The sequence below is a fragment of the Erythrolamprus reginae genome, chromosome 1, assembly GCF_031021105.1.
Source record: "Erythrolamprus reginae isolate rEryReg1 chromosome 1, rEryReg1.hap1, whole genome shotgun sequence".
Classification (NCBI taxonomy): Eukaryota; Metazoa; Chordata; class Lepidosauria; order Squamata; family Dipsadidae; genus Erythrolamprus; species Erythrolamprus reginae.
Window position 1 is genome coordinate 341724443 of NC_091950.1, and position 22220 is coordinate 341746662.

At 40.8% G+C, this 22220-nt stretch overlaps 1 protein-coding gene across 1 annotated transcript in view; it reads left to right on the forward strand.

Annotated features, from left to right (window-relative positions):
- The window catches only part of KIF26B (kinesin family member 26B), a 387002-nt gene that overhangs the window by 360178 nt on the left and 4604 nt on the right, over positions 1 to 22220 (forward strand). Inside the window, exon 13 of the mRNA XM_070734075.1 lies at positions 19885 to 20084. Coding sequence (XP_070590176.1) covers positions 19885 to 20084 — 200 coding nt within the window. The remainder of the gene's footprint in view (positions 1 to 19884; positions 20085 to 22220) is intronic.

Consider the following 22220-nt stretch of genomic DNA (forward strand, 5'->3'; position numbering starts at 1 on the left):
GGGGGGGGGGAGAATAGTAATTAATGATGCTTAATGGTGGCAGCACAAGTTGGAATCTGAGTACTGTATTTTTTTGGCGTATAAGACACACCTTTTTCCTCCAAAGAGGCTGAAAATTCAGGTGCGTCTTATACTCTGAATGAAGCTTTTTTCAAAGCTTTTTTTTCCAGCTGTAACTAGGTGCTAATGATTTTCCCAGCTCTTATCTTGCAGGTTCTTTCATTGTTACTCTTTGCTAAGAATGTTTTCCAAGCCCTAAGTCTTTGCAGGGTTGTTTCATTACTCTAACTTGCTCTGAGTAAATTTCTTTCCAGCCTAACCAGGTGCTAACGATGTTCCCAGCTCTTTCCGGCTTGCAAGCTCTTTCATTGTTACTTTCTCTGAATAAGGTTGTTTTAAAGGCTTAGCCAGGGGATAAATAATGTGCTGAAACTGACCAGACTAAGGATGCTAGCCAGATGAATATCTGGTAAGCAGATTCTTTTCCCTATTTTCCTTCCCCCAAATTAAGGTGCGTCTTATACTCTGATGCATCTTATATGCCAGGAAATGTAGTGTATTTTCCTGAAATTAATTCATTAATTAATCAAGAGATTTTTATATGGCCGCCTGCCTCACAGAAGTGACTCTGGGTAGCATGCAAAGATTTTCAAAGCCCAGCAATTGAAAACAATAATCCGTGATGCCCTGAGGTAAATGATGAATTCCAGTCCTAAAATCCCATCCATAACAGTCTTGCCTTACTGGCCTTAATGCTTAGGAAACAGGCAGGTCTTCAGAGCTTACAAAATGTTAATAGGCCACCCAGATTTTGAACCACCCAGATCAGGACCACCCAAGTCTTTGGGTGGATTCATTTCAAGAAGGCAAGGGTTTCTTCTGAGGGGGAAAAAAATAATTTCCTACTTGGAAGACTCCATGTGATAAATTGCGGAAGACCAAAACGTTGTCTACTAAAACAACTGTTGCCAACTTTGTGCCTTTCAGCTATGCTGAGACAACAGCTCTGATCATTTCTAATCATAGGGCTGACTAGGAATTACGGGGCTGCTGTATCTCAATGTATCTCAAGAGCTCAAGTTCAAGAACCTTTCAAAAGTATGCTTGACTTTCAGTAAATGAAATTAAAATGAAATGTCTGTCCAAAGGAAATAGGGTGGTTTTATTTTAATAATAGTAAAATGAAGTATCTGTATACTTTTATGTTCAATGGTGACTTTTTATATGTGACAGAGAGGTCAAACAGGTTAATAAACTGTCAAGATCTCACTTGGTTTTCTGCAAAGATCTTTATTGCTAGTATAGAAATGCAACTGTATCTTAAAAGCCTATCAAAGGCGTGCTTCCATGCAACATATTCCTAGTGTAGTTAAAAGGGAGTTACTCTCCCACTTCCTCTTCCCTGGAGTCAAGAATCTCCTACAATGGTCCTTGATTTTTCCCCTCTGATTTCCAAAGACATTCCATCACATAAACCCCATATGTCCCTATTGTTCATTGTACAGTTTCTAAGAGCAGCCTAAAATTCAGTTTTCCCCTCACCATCTGCTCATACATTATTATGATGGTGATTAAGACTGGTCTTTCATTCTTAATTTTAAAAAAGGGCAAAGAAGAAGTAAATGCTTCCTAGGATGGTTGTCGGGTGAAGAAAAGTACCAATTCTTTCATCTCTAAATAACTTTAATTTTCTTCTTGGCAACTTATTTCAGAAGTGGTTTGCTATTACAGTGATACCTTGTCTTACAAACTTAATTGGTTCTGGGACGAGGTTCTTAAGGTGAAACGTTTGTAAGACGAAACAATGTTTCCCATAGGAATCAATGGAAAAGCGATTAATGCGTGCAAGCCCAAAATTCACCCCTTTTGCCAGCCGAAGCGCCCGCTTTTGTGCTGCTGGGATTACCCTGAGGCTCCCCTCCATGGGAAACCCCACCTCCAGACTTTTGTGTTTTTGCGATGCTGCAGGGGAATCCCAGCATTGCAAAAACAAGTGCTTCGCTGGCAACGGAAGTCCAGAGGTGGGGTTTCCCAGTGATGGGAGCATCAGTGAAATCGCAGCATCATAAAACCACCGAAGTCCTCGAAACTCCGCCTCTGGACCTCTGTGTTTTTGCGATGCTGCAATTTTACTGAGGCTCCCCTTGCTGGGAAACCCCACCTCCAGACTTCCATTGCCAGTGAAGTGCATGTTTTTGTGCTGCTGGGATTCCCCTGCAGCATCACAAAAACACGGAGGTCCATGGAAGGGAGCCTCAGGGGAATCCCAGCAGCGCAAAAACAGGTGCTTCACTGACAACGGAAGTCCAGATGTGGGGCATCCCAGAGGCGGCGGTAGGTTTGTAAGGTGAAAATAGTTTGTAAGAAGAGGCAAAAAAAATCTTAAACCCCGGGTTTGTATCTCGAAAAGTTTATATGATGAGGCGTTTGTAAGATGAGGTATCACTATATATTCTTTTGAGGGTTGACAGAAAGTGATTGGCCCAAGGTCACCCAACTGCCTTTGTGACCAAAGTCAGAACTAGAACTCATATTTTCCTAGTTTTTAGCCTAATGACTTAACCATTAGATCATTTAATTATTCCCAGAGAAATCAAATCACATCCAGCAATGATCCATTTGTCAATTTCTACCAGACCACTTGAATTCTACTTGAATCAATTTATGAAACTAGGTAAATCTTGGTCTATAAATAGGTACCGTGTTTCCCCGAAAGTAAGACAGTGTCTTACTTTCTTTTTATCCCCAAAAGCCCCACTATGTCTTACTTTCGGGGTATGTCTTATATTGGAAAAAAAATGTCAAATTTTTTGTTTTAACCATAAAATTAACATTTATTAACAACCTGAACAGTATTGTATTCACCACAAAACAGCAGATGATACCCCAGTATGCCAGTGTGTATGTTTTACTGATGTATGATTAATACTGTGTGCATTACCGTATTTTAAGCAGGAGGTGGCAGTGACAAGTGCAGGGGACGGCGCGGTGACGTATGGAGAGGGGGATGGCGCGGTGACGTATGGAGAGGGGGGCGGCGCAGAAGTGGGCAGGAGGCGGCGCTCATTAAGATCAGAGGGAGGTGGCAGACGCGGCGACGTATGGAGAGGGGGACGTGGGCAGGAGGCGGCGCGCAGCTAGATGAGAGGGAGGCGGCAATACCCCCGTGTTTCCTCGAAAGTAAGACATATGTCTTACTTTCGGGGTACGGCTTATATTAGCCGACCCCCCTGAAACCCCCGATACGTCTTACAATCGGGGATGTCTTACTATCGGGGAAACAGGGTAGATCTTGACCTATTTCTAAGGGCAATACATCAATCAACAATGAGAATGATTTAAAAGTAAACTGCACATCTAGAGACTCTACTCCAGATCAGACCCTGAGGAGGGAGAAATTAATTATTCCATTGTGGTTCAAATTCAGATGAAATGGAGGGAAATTGGCATGTAAAATATAATTCTGTATTTTAATTTGGCTTATAAAATATAATTCTGCACACTGTTGATCAAGCACATGGGGAAAGTGTGGACTTTTTAAAATGAAGAATTAGAGTCATGCATTGAAAAAGCCCATTTCTACTCTTAGCTTCCTGCAGGCAAACAGCCCTAAACACAAAGCAAGACCCCCTGTAGATTTATTTATAGAGGCTTCAGTCAGAGAAGAAATTTCGTACTTGCGCCTGTATTCTGCCAACAGCATGTTGCAGGCAGCTAAACACTTTAGCTTCTCTGCAACCCCTAGAAATTCCCATCAGAACAAAACTTTATTTCATTCATAGTTCAGCATATTGCTTGAAATCCAGAATTTTTTTATATATATACACAGTATCAACTGTTCAGTTAATTCCCTTTCAAAGAAAACAGTGTCATTCAGAATATGGAAGGGGAGTGAGATATGTGTCTTTTTCCTCTTCAATACAGGAAAGACCTTTCCTTTATTGACTCTCAGCTGTATCACCTTCCTCCAGAAAATGCTTTTCAAGCCACCTTTGATGAGAGGGACATAAAATGCATATTCCCCCATTGGCACCATTTGTAATGGCTTCCTAGTAGGAAAATGTGAGGTGGAGCTGTGATTGAGCTGGAATAGTTAGGGGTAGTGATTTCTGAAAGTCTGAAAATGGGTGAACAGTGCACTCAGGCAGTAGGGAAAGCAAGTAGAATGCTTGGCTGCATAGCTAGAGGTATAACAAGCAGGAAGAGGGAGATTGTGATCCCGCTGTATAGAGCGCTGATGAGACCACATTTGGAATACTGTGTTCAGTTCTGGAGACCTCACCTACAAAAACAGGTCCAAAGACGGGCTACAAAAATGGTGGAAGATCTTAAGCATAAAACTTATCAGGAAAGACTCAATGAACTCAATCTGTATAGTCTGGAGGACAGAAGGGAAAGGGGGGACATGATCAAAACATTTAAATATGTTAAAGGGTTAAATAAAGTTCAGGAGGGAAGTGTTTTTAATAGAAAAGTAAACACAAGAACAAGGGGGCACAATCTGAGGTTAGTTGGAGGAAAGATCAAAAGCAACATGAGAAAATATTGTTTTACTGAAAGAGTAGTAGATGCTTGGAACAAATTTCCAGCAGACGTGGTTATTAAATCCACAGTAACTGAATTTAAACATGCCTGGGATAAACATATATCCCATCCTAAGATAAAATACAGGAAATAGTATAAGGGCAGACTAGATTGACCATGAACTCTTTTTCTGCCAACAATCTTCTATGTTTCTATGTAGTCCCTCATGCTGCGGTGGCATTATCATCTTCAAGAAACTGCCATTCAACAAGGAGACTTTACTACATTAGCAAACAAAGATGCATATTATAATATAGAGTAATTGTGCTTTTGTGGAAGGAGTTCATGGAGGAGAGTAAAATCAATGACACCCGTAGAGTAGCTTACGAGTTTCCCATGATGCTAGAAGATAGCAGTATAGGATGTAAATGAATAGGTTCCTGAACAAAAAGTAGGCTGGACAAAAAAATACAGTTCCAGGTTTCTGTCAATAATTCTATTGCTAAAACAAAAAAGGCTAGTTGTCCCATGTTGATGTCACAATCCTGTGCTCGCCTTGTTCTCGGATTCTCAACCAAAACCAAGGCGTTCGGTATCAATAGACATTGGAGGCATTTCTCTTGCTTGACAGAGACCAATTACATGTCTGTTCTTATGGAGTAAGATCCTCTGTCAGCAACGTTTAGAAGGGCATACTAAGCATTTGTCAAAGATGGTTCAGGTCTAGCAAATCTTGGCATAATGCAGGAATTTGGATGGCTTGACCCTTGAGGTCCCTTGCAGCAGACTCTCTGGAAATTGCTTGCCCTGTTACCCTGGTAGAGTTTGCATCTATTGATCTTCAGCATAATATGTAAAGTTCATCTCGATTGAATTGTGCAAAGAAAGCGATGTGCAATGGGCGAGTAAGATTATACTTGAATTTTTGAGTTAGAAGGTAGCTGTTTGGACCAGTCTTTTGAATTCTCTGTACCGCTTCCAGTTTACAGATAACAGGTTGCATTTAATTGTTAATGCATTAAATACTTAAAAAAAAAAAAAATCAGGACAAAGGCTCTTTCCCCCTCCCTGAAACTGGCTTGTGAATTGATATAATCTATTGCTTCCCAGCATATTTTCATTCTATTTTTCCCCTACAGTAAATAGCGTAGATGGTGAAAGCACATTCTTTTTTTTTATGTCAACAGATTTATGAGATAATAAAAGCAAAATATGACTGCAGAACTGACCAAGATTAAGCTGAGCTGGAAAGGGGGAGGCGCGCTCTACTTAACACTGAATTTGGATGAAAAGTGTGTTTCAGTACTTTAGTTTTCTCCCTTTTCAAGAGAGTTCTCCTTCTCTTGATTTGTGTCAAAATATAAAAAGAGGATTTTTTAAAAAATCAGGAAGCACAGCATTTCCATTTAGATACTATTTTGACCTGTGGTATCAAAGAGCTCTGGAACCTACCTGATTTCCTATCATGAATACTCATTGCCATAATGAATATGCAGTAAATATGTTCATTTCAGGTCAGGTGACCTTGCCTGGTTTATTTATGAATATTATTAACAGAAATGGTAGCTGTCAGGCATGATCAATATGAATCGACATCAGTTCCCAGTAAAAAAGGCCACAAAGACTTTTAAGGAAATCACTAACATCGTTAAATTTCACCATTACTTTTTGTTAAGCTCTGTCAGTTTGTGAAAACAATTGCTCTTGTCTCACTGCTACCTCAAAATTTTCTCTCTTTTTTGTAAGTGCATTACTCAATACCTGGAAAAGTCATCTAGGACCTAAAGCATGGGGCCTCCAACCTTGGCAACTTTAAGCCTGGTGGACTTCATCTCCCAGAATTCCCCAGCCAGTTTTGCAGGAAGCTTTATTGTCTGGGGAATTCTGGGAATTGAAGTCTGCCTGGCTTAAAGTTGCCAAGGTTGGAGATCGCCTAAAGGATGATTAACTACAGTACTTGGAAGATCTTTGTAATATTGAGAGGAGCTATGTATTCACTCTGACTTTTGAAAATCAAAATATCTAAGTGAACTGTGAGCATTCGGGGGGTGGAGATGATAATGGAAGATAGAAGTGACTTTGCTGCTCTGTTATAATACTGGAGGAAATATGGTCAAACTATAGTATTATTCAAAACTGAAATGTCATATATTGCTTTTAATTACCTTTTTTTCCCCTTGGAAAATTGTGGGAAGTGAAACAAAGTGATTGTATTAAACCATCTAGAGGTTTCTCGTCTTCTGCACAAAACGTGTCTGATGATCAAAGAATGATAAGTGTGTGTGTTGGGTGGTTGGGAACTTCCTGACCCTAGAGGTAAATTGCAGAAAAGGTTGGAGAAGAAAGCAAAGCAGCCACTTTGCCAGAAAAAAGGAATATGATGGATAAGAAGTAGTAGCTAGCTGCAAAGCAACCAGCATAGCACAGGGAGGAATCCGTCTTTTGATGTTATATTACCACATTTCAACCCATATATCTCCTAAAGCACTCTTGAATCAGAACTGATATAATTTTTATTGATTTATTTATGTTGTCAAATGTGTATATGAATACAAAGTGTAAGCATTAATATGAATACAGTGGTACCTTTACTTACGAACTTAATTCGTTCCGTGACCAGGTTCATAAGTAGAAAAGTTTGTAAGAAGAAGCAATTTTTCCCATAGGAATCAATGTATGTGATATATAATGCATGTGATTGGGGAAACCACAGGGAGGATGGAGGCCTGTTTCCTCCCAGGAGATTCCTAGAGAGGCCCCATGGAGGCTTCTCACGGCCTTTTCCAGCCCTGTTTTCTCCCAGGAGATTCCTAGAGAGGTCACATGGAGGCTTCTCCCCGCCTTTTCTGGCCCTGTTTCCTCCCAGAAGATTCCTAGAGAGGCCCCACGGAGGCTTCGCCCTGCCTTTTCTGCTTACAGTTTCGGATTTGTAAGTGGAAAATAGTTCTTGAGAAGAGGCAAAAAAATCTTGAATACCCAGTTCTTATCTAGAATAGTTCATAAATAGAGGCATTCTTAGGTAGAGGTACTACTGTATATAAAAACAACAAGTATGGTTTTAAGTACATGATATTTTATGAAATACACTAGGATTTAGGATAAGGACAGTAGGCACATTAGTGTGCTTATGCACGCCCCTTACATCTTATATAAACCTAAACCTTTTTACAAAAAGGGCACTTGCTTATTATGCATATCCTGTTTTTAGTTATGTCATTGTTAGACATAATTTTTTTGGGGGGGTGAAGCAGACCTGCAATTAGGTTTTTCACATGCATCAAGATTTCACTCAAGCTCTTAAACAATCTTCACAAATGCTTTGGGTTTTTCCAACATGTTATTTATTGATTTCCAATTCCTATTCCTCAAGAGCAGAGATCTTCAAATTTGGCAACTTTAAGAATTCTGGGAGTTGAAGTCCACAAGTCTTAAAGTTGCCAGGTTTGGGGGCTTCTGCTCAAGATGTTTCAAACCCCTTGCAAGCTCTTGAGCATGCAGTAAATATTATTTGAAACAAATTTCAAAAACTATGCAGAAATTCCCATTATTATTATTATTATTATTATTATTATTATTATTATTATTATTTATTAGATTTGTATGCTGCCCCTCTCCGAAGACTCAGGAGGGCACACAACAGCAATAAAAACAGTATAATAATGAAACAAATCTAATAATAAAATTACATAAAAAACCCCAACAATTAAAAAGCCATGCAACATGTCTTCCTTCTCATAGATAACTCTTTTCCTTTTATAAATCATATTCATTTTACAGGCAGGTCAAATAACTTGGTTTAATAATAACTTATTATTGAAGATAAAATTAATTTAGTGCAAGACAGTTCAGAAAAGAGGTGTGCTTGGTATTTTAAGACCAGATCTTTGTGTTCAGTTCAGAAACAGCTCATTACAGAAATAGAAAGCACCATAGAATCTTTCAGACCTGCCTGCTTGTTGGTTGGTTGTTTCATTGGGGTGAAATTGAGAAATTCAAAATTGGTAAGAGCTAGATTAGCTCAACATCATTGCTACAAAAGCTTAATAAAAATTTATGTGGATATCTGTTTTCAGAGAGAATGAGAATGATCTATTCAACTAAGCACATTTAGCCATTTAAACTTCCCTCAAAATCTAAGCATGGTTGTACACAGTTACTCTTTGGATGGGAAAATCCGAGGCTGATGACTACATTGGGAATTTGCCAAATATGGTTTGAGGGAAGATGGCATTCTCTCATCTCCCAAAGCACTAAAACCACCAGAGACTGCTTTGAACAATCTCCTCATAAGGAGCAATTGACTGGAGAAGTTGTGGGCAGTCTCAAGTTCTTTCTTTATTAACCAGAGAGGAACTATGAAGAACTAATTCACTTGCCAGCTTCGGTTGTAATGGCTTAAGAATTTCATCTATTGGTCTCTGAAAATCAGGATTATTAGTTAGCTATTTAAGAGGAGATACCTTATTTTTTTTATTTAAAAAATGAGTTTCCCCCTTTGTTCTTTTTTTAATAGCTTATTTCACAGGTTTGTGATTTGGATGAGAGAAAAGCACTAATATAATACGTTCAAAAATTAAACTAAACATAGTATAGGAAGTATTTTCTCTTCTGAGATTTCAGAATTGAATCTATAAAATTTCTAACCTAGAATTAATAAGTTACCATCCAAAAGATCTATAGGGTAGTGAATATGTTATGCAGAGTATTAAGTTCCCAAGTCCTTGACAGATGATGCAAAAATACAAATGTTTAACCAATCAAGTGTGTAATTTCTTCTCCACTCAAAAAACCCCCAAACCTCTCCTGTTTTAAGATGAATCTGAAAGCAAAAGAAAGATGATTGGCTTTGCACTGAACAACATGTGTTATTTGGGTTTAAAACCAAGATTCTCTTGAACCAAACAGCATTGAGCATAATTGCTTTTTAGTTTCTTCATCACAACTGATGATAACAGCAGTTGAGGTGGTAATTCATAATGCAGGGGGATAGGTTTACATTTCTTGTGAAGTTTATAGTATAGAAAGCCTTGATACATCTGTGTGTTTAGGGACCTTTTTAAACTTGAAAGCTGAACAGGATGTAGAGATGGTAAAATGAGATTCAAACACGTCTGTGCTTGGCCGATAGGATGTTGTGTTCTCCCCCTCTCCCTCCATCCCTCCATCCTGCTTTGAAAAGATGAACCCTTTTTACAAACTTATCATGTTTTTAACCTCATAAACACAGTCATGTTTTAACAGAGAAAGTAACCAGAGTTGGGCTTGTTTGTTTGTTAATTAATCAGATTTCTATGCTGCCCTTGTCCTGGGACTCAGGGCAGCCCACAGTAAAGAAGTACTAACATGAAGAAATCTAATATTAAAATATTCTATAAATCTCTATACTAAAACACATAGAAATCTAAATCTAGAAAACTGCTGGTGACGTCATAATGATGTCATGGAACTGATTTTTTTTTAAATTGCACATGCATCACCATCTTGCTTTTGGCTTGGGGGGGGATTGGATTTTTTGGCACTCCACAAGCCCACGTGGCATACCCCAGAACCCACCCCTGGAAGTAACAACAGAGCAATGTGGTGGAAAATTCCATGGGACATACCTTGGTTGAATTGGTCAGTGCTTGACCACTTAATAACAAAATATGATGACTTGGCTTGCTTGCTTGGCTTGCTTTTTACTTAAAGAAATATAATTGTATGTTGGAATTGCTTCATCTTTTGAAAGACAAGGGGATAAAAGAATAATATTAATTCATTGAAAGGAAAACATTTAGCATGCTTGGGCCAATCATAATCTCAATCTAATTTCTGGATACACAAACACCAGACAGCTGGCAGAGCAATCACGGGTTGAAATCCAGCCTCACTGAAGTGAAATGTTTGGAGAAAAGAACCACCACTGGGAGGTTGGAGTACTGGGCACTGCCTGCTGTTACCACTGCCTTCTCTGGGACCTCTCCAAAATTACTTGTCAATCTGCCGTGTTCATTGAGGAGCTGCCTCTTGACAGTAGAGCTCATTTACAGGCCTTAAAATTAATGAAGGTAGGGAGAGCAGTTGTAAGAGAGATGCGCTTGGCTGAATGGACTAACTGGCACAAATAAAAAATTGCCCTTGGCAAATCGATTGAAATGAAAATGTTGATTACTGCTTTGATGATTCTTTGGGTTTTACTCAGAATTCAACTCAGTGAATGGACCAATGTTATTACTCAGACTCAAACCATATATGCTATGTCAGTGATGGTGGACCTATGTCATGGGTGCCACAGGTGGCACGTGGAGCCATATCTGCTGGCACACAAGTCATTGCCCTAGCTCAGCTCCAACATGCATGGGCATGCTGGCCAGTTGATTTTCGGCTCACGGGGAGACTATGGGAGGGCATTTTTGGCTTACAGAGGGCCTCCAGGGGAATGGGAGAGGGCATTTTTGCCTTCTCTGTGCTCCAGGGAAGCCTCTAGAGCAAACCTGGGCAAGGGGTGGCCCACAGGCCGCATCTGGCCTGCCCACTGTCAGTCACTGGCCTACCCGCTGTGACCGGTCCACGGAGGTCGGGGTCCGGTCCAGTGCAAGGATGAAAGAGCTCACCGCGTTTGCCGGGACTCCTCCGGTTCCTGCTTTCCTGATGAATCATTAATGGAACAGACCCCGACCTACTACCGAGAGCAGCTGAGCAAAGAAACCACACAAAAACTCCAGCGCAGTGACTGTGGTGCACTGTGTTGCCGTAAAGCAAACAATTAGGGGTCTGTAAAGTGGGTCTGGGTGTTTAGGTCAGGCCAGAGTTTGGCAATTAATTTATAATTATAATATTATTATAATATATAATATATAACTTTTCTAGATAAGAAGCAGGTGTTCAAGATATAATATATAATTTATAATTATAATATAATTAACTCATAATATACAGTGTTGGGTAGAACTGAGTTAATTATATTAGTCCAGCCCTCTAAAACCATCCCAATTTCTCATGCGGCCCCATGGCAAAATTAATTGCCCATCCCTGCTCCAGAGTCTGGGGAGGGCAAAAAACGGCACTACCAGGCCTACCAGAAGTTGGGAAATGGGCCATTTCTGGCCACCAGGGGGAGAGGAGACCGTTTTCACTCTTCCCAGGCATTGAATTCTGGGTGTGGGCACTCATGCATGCGTGATAGCGCACACCCACACATTTTCGGCACCCATGGGAAAAAAGGTTTGCCATCACTAAGTACTTCCCTAATAAAGGAACAATATGTATCATTATATCTTTGATTCATCAAAAAAAATAGCCATCCTCAGGGCCACCATCAGGAATTTTGGGGCCCCATACAGCCTAAGTGTCTGGGGGCCCCCCGCCATTTTAAAACTATTTTAAGTCGCCAAGCCACTCCATCCCCCGAGGATCATTTCCCGCTTCACGCCAAGCGAAGCGGTCCCATAGGCCAGTGTTTCCCAACCTTGGCAACTTGAAGATATCTGGACTTTAACTCCCAGAATTCCCCAGCCAGCGAATGCTGGCTGGGGAATTCTGGGAGTTGAAGTCCAGATATCTTCAAGTTGTCAAGGTTGGGAAGCACTGCCATAGGCTATTTCAGGAACTGGGTTAAGCCGATTGTGTGGACTCGTCCAGGAGAAAGAAAGAAGCGGGAGTGACAAGGGAAAGAAAGATCCTGGCATCGGTCAGGCGGAGCGAGGCTTATTTACGGCTCCTTGGCACTTCTCCCTTCTTGTTGACAAAACCATGTGCTTTCTAGCGAGGGGAGAGGGGAGGGGGATCCCACACCCGGCAGCCACCGGAGACGAGCTGGAAAGGACGAGGGGAGAGAAAAAGCAGGGTACCAGCAGTCAGGCGGGTGTCTTGAGGGGGCACTCCCATCTGGAACGAAGGGAAGAAAGGTGAGGGCGAGCTATGAAGGAAGGAAGGAAGGAAGGAAGGAAGGAAGGAAGGAAGGAAGGAAGGAAGGAAGGAAGGAATGGTAAAAGGGGCGATCAAGAGAGGAATGGGTGAATGAATGGACGGAGGGTGGGAAGGAAGGAAGGAAAGAGGGAAGGGACAGGAACAGAGGAAGGGTGCAAAGGAAGCAAGGAAAGGTGTGAAAGGGGAGAGTAAGAGAGGAAGGAGTGAAAGAAGGGAGTGAGGGAGGAAAGAAGGGAGGAAGGAGAAGGAAAGCAAGAAATGGAGGGAGGGAAGGAAAGAAAGAAAGAAAGAAAGAAAGGGGGAAGGGACAGGAACAGAGGAAGGAAGGAAGGAAACTTATGAAAGGGGAGAGTAAGAGAGGAAGGACTGAAGGAAGGGAGGGAGGGAAGAAGGTAGGAAGGAGAAAGAAAAGAAGAAATAGAGGAAGGGAAGGTAAAAGAGAGAAAGAAAAGGAGCAAGAAAGAAAGAAAGAAAAAGAGAATGAAAGAGAAATAAAAAGAGAGAGGGGGAATGAAAGAAATGGAAGGAGGGAAGGAAGGAGAGAAAGAAAGAGGGAGAAAGAAAGCAAGAGAAAGAAAAAAGAATGAAAGATAAAGAGAGAAAGAGAGAAAGAAAGAAAAAGAAACAAGAAAGAGAGGAAAGAAAGAGAATGAAAGAGAAATAAAAAGAGGGGGAATGAAAGAAATGGAAAGAGGGAAGGAAGGAGAGAAAGCAAGAGAAAGAAAGAAAGCAAGATAAAGAAAAAAGAATGAAAGAGCAAGAGAGAAATAGAGAAAGAAAGAAAAAGCAACGAAAGAAATTGTGATTTTTACAATTCCCTCCTCCACTCCCCACAAACCACCTACCCCTCTACCGCAAGAGGGAAGTGCCTGAGGCGCCGGGCTCCCCTTTCTCCCTCCCCCGCATCCTTGCCGCGGTGACTCACCAGGAGAAGGCTGGAGACCCACGCGGCTCCTCGGGGGGCCTTGCGGAAGGCGGCGGCGGAAGCCCCCATGGCCGGCGCTGGGTGCGAGAAAGGATGCTTTCTGCACAGGCGGAAGCCTTAGAGCTGAGAAGGGCGCGCCTTGCCCACCCTCGCCGGAAGAGCTGCCCATCTAGCAGTCCCGCTGCCCCATTGCCCGGCAGGGGATGATGGGCAAGGGACGTCTCGGGGAAGGAGGGCAGGCCGGGAAGGGAAGGAGGGGGCTGTCGGGGGTTTAGGAAAGGGGAGCCCGCCGGGCATGAGGGAACGCTGGCCGCGCGGGGCTCCGAGGCCAGCCTTGCAGCTCCTCGGCGGGAGGAGCCGAAAGCCATCGGGAGAGGACTGGGCTCAGCAGGAGAAGCGCCGCCCCCCCCCCCCCATTATTCAATTTCCCCGGGGCCCGTGACGCGACTCCCAGTAGTACCGGTCTATCGGCGGCCCTGGCCATCCTTATTCAAATCCTTGTTCATTTCCCATTATTTCTTTATTATTGTACCCATTAGATGTTGTTAAACAGAACCATAGACTCTAGAGTTCAGCCATATCATATCAGGTCCAAGACAGTGACCATCCTTTTTATACTGGTATTTCAATAACTCATGAAGTCACAGGAGAAGAACTGGAATAAAGTTCTCATTGTTTGAAGACAGCAGCTCTGTCCTACCAGAGTTGATGTTATGCTATATTTCCTGCAGATGACACGAAACGTAGAGTGTTCCTGACAACATTATGACATCAGGTTGCCCATGTCTACTTCTGGGATATATTTAAAGAGGGATTTTTTTGGTTGGGAGGATGTCTTTCCAACAAACTTGGGATTCCTTAGTGGTCTCCTATTCAAGAATTGACTGTTGCCCCCTGCTTAAGCTTTCCAAGATAAGCCATACACTTGCCCAGTGGATAAATGTATCATCTGCTAGATACATAGGAATTTAAAATCCCTATTCAAAGTCAAGAGACAAATATTCAACAATTCAGTAATACAACTATAAGCATTTCAAAGCTGCCACACTCTGTAGAAGAATTATATACAGAGTGGGTTAAAAAATACATGAGTTAGGAATAACTTGAACTTTCTGTTTTTCATTACATGTCATTTTGTCCTAAGAGAAAAATATGCATTTCTGAATTCTTTAATTTTCTAACATGAAAATACACACATGCTATTGCTATACAGTATTACTGAATGGTGTGGAAAGACTCAAATTGTAAAACTTATGCACTAGTGTGATTTAATTCGGTTCCTCTTCTCCTTTTACCACATGATATTTAATCCACGTAACAGGCCTTTAGTTACTGCATGGCCCTGCAGCTGCATTGCAATGATCACATTATTTATTGTTACATTTCTTTCCTGGCTAGACTTTGACCAAAAGAGATCACCTAAAGGAATTACTTGATCCTCTCAGAAACAGGTGGTAGAAATTACAGTCAATCAAGTTAGGCCACTAAATGAAATTTCCTCATGGGCAATTTTGCCATTGGAGCTATATAACTTTGGAAGTTGAAAACAAACAGGGCTCTTTTTATATTGTTAGAGTCACAGTAGGAGAACTGTCTGGTATGGCTCATATTATCTTATGAATAGAGACACTGACGGATGAGAACCTTCTCAAATCTCCTGGTGTTCCATATATTAATACATTACAGCCTTTGCAATCCTTCCCATCTCACTTTATGTATTCTTCAGAATCATTTGGTGTAGTAAAGGTAGTGTAGTTTTATCCCAATCGATCCTCTATATGTATGTGTTCAACTGGACACTGCTTGAACTATGCAGAAAATCTATTTTTGTATTACAGTGTTCCCTCGATTTCCACGGGGGATGCGTTCCAAGACCGCCCGCGAAAGTCGAATTTCCGCAAAGTAGAGATGCGGAAGTAAATACACCATTTTTGGCTATGGACAGTATCACAAGCCTTCCCTTAACACTTTAAACCCCTAAATTACCATTTCCCATTCCCTTAACAACCATTTACTCACCATTATTACTGGTATTCACCATTGAATAAGGCACTTAGTGATCCTGATATTTATAAACATAATTATTTATTAACAATAATTAATTTTTTTGTTATTTATTTACAATAATTATTAGTTTGGCGATGACGTATGATGTCATCGGATGGGAAAAACCATGGTATAGGAAAAAAACCATGAAGTATTTTTTAATTAATATTTTTTGAAAAACTGTGGTATAGGCTATTCGCGAAGTTCGAACCCGCGGAAATCGAGGGAACACTGTACTGTGAATTTCTGTGGACTCTGATTCTGAATTACTGTGGCATACTTATATTAATGATCCATCTTAACAGCGGTGAAATTGACTCACCTGTTTTACTGGCTCGGAAGCACGCAATTTGTGTGTGCAGTTCGCTCGCACACGTGCCACTTTCACATGCACTTTTTCACCCTCTGCGCATGCACGGAAGGCTTTGTGAATGTGCAGAGAGTAAAAAAAAAGAAAATGGCCGTGTCTGGGCGGTTGGGTGGAGCCTCACACTGCCGCTACTACCGGTCTTCGGAACCACTGGCGGCTGCATCTATCTGTACACCTGAACTGTGCTATTTCACCCCCTACATCTTAAGCAAAATAGATAACCTGTAAGAGTTTTGTCTACTTAGAAGTACGCCGTACTGAGTTTAAAAGGGCTTAGCTTCTTTTAATCCTTTCTAAGCAGAGGAACTCTAAAGCAGCAGATTTTCCTTAAGTCTCATAGTATTCATAGTGTCTAACTAATCAGCTTATTAACCACTGCTTACTTAAAATGCATTGAGTTTCAGATCACTATCTCTGTAAGAAGTAGGGAATTGTTACTCATTGCTTTCAGCTACACTAATAAATATTTGCAAATGTGGTTCAAAAGGTGGAACCCCAAATATTATATGTACACAGGATTCTGCTCAGCAGAGTTCACAAAGGTAAATGACTGGTTTTCAAGAAAATAGAACAGAGTTAGTTTTTATTACAGCTGTTAAAAATCTGAAATGGATGATGAAGCAGAATAAACAGGCTGCATCTCCTTCCTCCCACTTAACTACCTTTCTATCTATTGTTCTCTTCTAGGAAAAATATTTATTTTGTTTCAGTTTGAACAGTTCTTCCATTTGTAGAAGACAACACACGTAATTCCCCTCCACAAAAAGCAAAAGACCTTGACAAGAACAAGGTGCTTTTCTCTAGAATCTCTATTCTTATATTTTAATCTGTACTTGTATTTTCCCAAGTACAGTGATACCTCGTCTTACGAACTTAATTCGTTCCATGACCTGGTTCGTAAGATGAAAAGTTCATAAGATAAAACAATTTTCCCCATAGGAATCAATGTAAAAGCAAATAATGCGTGCAACCCCATCCCAAAAGTCACCCCTTTTGCCTTGCGCCGCTAGGATGTCCCGCCTCCGGACTTCTGTTGCCAGCCGAAGAGTTGGGATTCCCCTGAGGCTCCCCTCTCTGGAAAACTCCACCTATGGACTTCCGTTGTAAGCCGAAGCATGGGGATTCCCCTGAGACTCCCCTCGTTGGGATTCAAAGCCGCACCAGCAAAAATGAAGGGATTCCCAGCAGCGGTGGCTTGGGTTCATATGGTGAAAATAGTTTGGAAGAAGAGGGAAAAAAATCTTAAGCACCGGGTTCGTATAACGAAAAGTTCATATGAAGAGGGGATCATAAGACAAGGTATCATGGTATTCTTCTAAATTGCCTAGGGCAGGGGTGTCAAACCTGTGGCCCACAGGCCTGATGTGATGGTTACCCCCACCCCCATTTTAGTGAAGGGGGAAAGTCACAATAGTCACATGACAAAAATGCCACACCATGAGTTTGACACCCCTGTTCTATAGCATAATATGAATACATAGCATTGCATGCATGTATGGTATGAGCCTGAGGACATACATGCAGAGATAATGAATGGATTTAGTCAGTTGCTTTCAAATAGTTCCCTCCCCTCCAAATTTATATGGTGCATTGGCAGTGCTTGGTAGAAATTCACGCTTAAATTAAATGAGCATACATGGTACCTCTACTTAAGAACTTAATTCGTTTCTGTGACCAGGTTCTTAAGTAGAAAAGTTTGTAAGTAGAAGCAATTTTTCCCATAGGAATCAATGTAAAAGCAAATAATGCATGCAAACCCATTAGGAAAGAAATAAAAGCTCAGAATTTGGGTGGGAGGAGGAGGAGGAAGAAGAGAAGGACAGTTGCTTCCGAAGGAAAAAGGTGAGGTGAGGGGAATCAAAAAAATCCAAAACATTAAGGCTTTAAAAAAAAGAGGGATTCTGAGGCGGCGAGGAGGAGCACGTGCCTCCCACACACCCGGCGTGAGGCTGCCTCCCATATACTGCACCAGAGAGAGAAACCCAGGTGGGCGAGAGGGGGGAACCTCCCACTCCTTTGGCCCAAAGGCAGGCTTCTACCTGCTTCTTCTTCCTTCCCATGCTTAAGGGCTCCCCTCTCCTCTCGCTCATTCTCTTTGTATCCGATGCCTTTCCTTCACTGTGGTGACTCAGCAGTTTGGCTGAAGCCGAGTTGATCCGGCCGGGGTGAAGCCACCCCTTTTGCCTTTCCATGCCCAGATGCTCTGGGAGGCAAACTTGCACCGGGTGTATGGGAGGCAGCATGAGGGAGTCACCACAATGAAGTGGTTTATTCCCTCTCCAAGGGCGCAAAGGGAGTGTTTCTTTTCTCTGGGCACTGGCAGAGGTTCATTCCCTCTCCAAACACCCAGAGAAAGGAAAATGCTTCATTCGCTCTGAACTGCCCAAGCGTCCTTAAGCACCACCGAAAGGCTCCTCTGACAGCCCAGAAAAGCCCAAGATGGCCAGGATTAAAGGGGGAATGGCAGGAAACTGGCTAGGCCTTTGTGCCACTCTCAAATTTCCTGGGAAATTTTTCTGGGCTCGGGTTCTTAAGTAGAAAATGGTTCTTAAGAAGAGGCAAAAAAATCTTGAACACATTGTTCTTATCTAGAAAGGTTCTTAAGTAGGGATGTTCTTAGGTAGGGGTACCACTCTATTTCTGAAACTCACCTAAATTATTTTGAATTAATCTGTGTGCTTACAGTGTTCCCATTTTCTCTGGTATAACAGTAACTTTTAACAACCAATGGATATAATTTAAAGTCTGGTTCAGAGTCCCCTGGACAAATTATCTTAATCTCTCTTCAGACTGTGACTGCAGTAGCCTTCGGCTAGAGATAAAAGGCATCTATAATTTTTTTTCACTATGTTAAGCTGGAGAAGCAAATACAGCTCCCATGCCACTTGCCCTAAGACAAAGAAACTAAATGCCCTCCTTCCTCTTCTTTTCTCTGTTGCCTTCAGTATTGAAGATTAGATTTTTCTCAATTCATACTTTAGCTGTAACTTTTTGTGTCATAATGCCCTTGTCAAAACAGCAGTGTACTTTCGGAAAAACTTCTTTTTCTTTGATATGCTGCTGGTATGATCTACAAACTGGCAGGATAAAATTATCATCATAAATTCACTGGATTTCAAAAACTGTTCTGGTGTAGCATTATACCTGCCCTTGAATTTTATTTCGTCATGCTCCAAACAAACTCAAACTCATTTGTGTTCCTTATCTGAGAAAGCCTGATTTCTCTGTGAAGCTTCCAAAAGTAGAAAAAAATCTGTTTCAAATATGGGAATCATTACTCCATGCACAGTAAACTTTAAAGATATTCAGATTGTATTAGGGGCACTAACTGAACCATCATCATGAGTGGATCAAATCTTTTTAAGATGATCATTGTTAGATTTTTATTTGGTCTTTGCTTGAGTTTTGAATTGGCCAAATGCAGGATGTTACTAATTTTTTCTATTTTTTAATCCCCCCATTTATTGATCTTATTGACAAGAATAAATATCAACATTGGAGTATGTATTATTTCATTGAGATTGTTACTTTCAACTTATATACCGGTAAGTATATTTGGCATCAAAAGATTTAGTGAGGGCTACTGGATAAATCATTAAAATCTATTACACGGGAGAATTATAATACAGTAATCCCCCTTTTTTTCGCGGGGGATGTGTTCCAAGACCACCCATGAAAAACAAATTTCCGTGAAGTAGAGGAAATATTTTTTTTTATGTATTTAACAAGTATTTGGACATTTAAAACCTATCCTTTGCATTAAACAGCTGGAACTACACGTGATATCCTACCAGTTTCTTTAATAGAGTACATTAGTACTGTAGAAGAATTTTATGAATTTTTAATGTATTTAAAATTTTCAATGGATTTAATGGATTTAAGCCCCCTTTGAAAACCCGTGAAGTAGCGAATCCGCAAAAGATGAACCACGAAGTAGCGAGGGATTACTGTATTATAATCCTTATAATGTTAATGTCATGTTACAATGATTATATGCAAGTGCTTGTAGATTTGTCATATTATATTGAATTGTTGGTAGGAATGAGTATAAAACAGCAGTATTAGAGGTTTGTCCATTGACATCAACAATTTACAACTTAACATTGTTTAGGTTCTCAGAGACGGAGACTCATTCCAGCTTTGTCACTTGACACTACATCTCCTATAAGGAAGCCTACCAGCCCAGCCATACGCTGGGTAGATGGACCTCTGCGAAGTGCCCAGAGAGGGATGGGAGAGCCCTTTGAAATCAAAGTCTATGAAATTGATGATGTGGAACGGCTCCAGCGACGGCGTATGGAGGATAACAATGTAAGGCTATACTAATTTTTTTTTAATAAGCATAAAGTCTTCGGAGAGGGGCGGCATACAAATCTAAGTAATAAATAATAAATATAAATAAATAAATATTGATTTTATGTTACTGTATATTTATTTGTAGATGCTTTCAGTAAAATTTGCAAATCACTCTTTAAAATACATCCAGTGAAGTAGGCATGAACCTAAATTCAAGTAGAACCCACAATACTTAATTTTAAAAAATCCTTAAAAGAGATCTGGGAATTCTGCTAAGGACAATATTGTTTTGGATACAGTATCGATATTTATTTATATGTATGTACCATTTACAGTCAAATCCAGTCAGAAAATACCAAAGATCCCTCTTACAAGAAACATTTTTTGAAAAAAATTAAAAATAAAATATAGCATGCTGCAAGAAATAATGATTGTTGACTTTGCCTCGATAACGGGACAGGTAGCCCTCATCTTACGACCACGATTGGAACTGGAACTCCTGTCACTAAGTTATGTGATTGTTATTTTTATGACCTTTTTTTTTGCTGCAGTAGTTAAGCGAATCCCATTTATTTTGCTTGTTGAAAGATTGCAAATGGCAATCACAAGAACCCAGCACGCTACAACAGAGGTAGGTTCCTACCAGTTCTAAACAGTTCTTTAGAACCATTAGTAAACCAGTGATGATGTCACAGAGCGGGTAACATGGGTGCTGGTCTATGGGTGCCGCCATCTTGCATTTTTATTACTGTGTGCCCAGCACGACCCTGAGTGAACCAGCAGTGAAAGGATCCACAATGTGATCCGGGGTGGCGCAGCAGGTAGAGTGCTGTACTGCAGGCCACTGATCTGTAGGTCAGCGGTTCAAATCTCATCACCGCCTCAAGGTTGACTCAGACCTTCTATCCTTCCGAGGTGGGTAAAATGAAGACCCGGATTGTGGGGGCAATATGCTGGCTCTGTTAAAAAATGCTATTGCTAACATGTTGTAGGCCGCCTTGAGTCTAAGGAGAAGGGCGGCATAAAAATTGAATGAATGAATAAATGAATGAATGAATGAATGAATAAATAAATAAATAAATAAATAAATAAATAAATAAATAAATGTACCCCTGCACTGCAACCATTTTAAATACACGCCAGTTACCAAGAGCTCAAATTTTAATCACGCAACTATGGAGATGCTGCAGTGAGAACCAGTCATAAATTACTTTTTTCAGGGCCATCATAACTTTGAAGAGTTGTTAAATGAATTGAAATGAATGTTCATAGCTCAAGGAGTACCTGTACTCACACCCTCATTTGATCTACACATCACTTCCATGAACACAAACGAACAATGTCCACAGAATCAGATTTACATTCCTCAGAGTAAGAACGATGTGTACACGGAATTGCTGTCTTCAAGGAAAGTCTTGCTAAGGAAGAATGCATTGTGTCTGTGTTGAAGGAAACCCTGGTACCAAAAGTTTCAGGATACCATCCCTTTTAGACTATACAGTACTTGTTTCCGAAGAATGCCAACTAGGTAATGTAAATTGAAAGACAAAGATTTTTTTTTCAAATTCTTCAACCCAAAGATTGCAATTCAGCCACAACATTTCAAAATCTATAGTGGATGGTATGGTGACACATCCAAAGTCTTGATCATTTGTCAAAGATAATGAATAGAGGCTGTTATTTATGGTGAGTAGTCCGGAAAGACCATTTTTTGCTCTAATGACTCACTCCTAGTTTCAGATACATTCAGGTTAAAAGGAAATCGAGTGTTTTCCCCAGTAATTTTCTCTTACAAATGCCCACTTCCCAGGAACTAGTGAGAATAATACATTTCGTCTTACCTTTTGCTTTCACTTTTGGAATTGTAACTTTGCAGAAGATGTAATAAGCTGTTTTAGGATGTGAAATAAAAATGAAAATAAAATCAATTTTGGGAGAAAAAATTAGATTTCATGTGGTATCAGCTCAGTGAAGGGCTACCAATTTTTTTACTACCACACTGTGGGCATGGCTTATGCAGGATGCCCTGCATTTTCTTTCAACATCTTTCAGTGCAAATTAGGTGCTCTGGGGTGGAGCTTCATTTTCGCTATCCCACTGCATTCCCCCCCCCCCCATCTGGGCAGCAGCCCACCCCTGTATCAGCTCCAA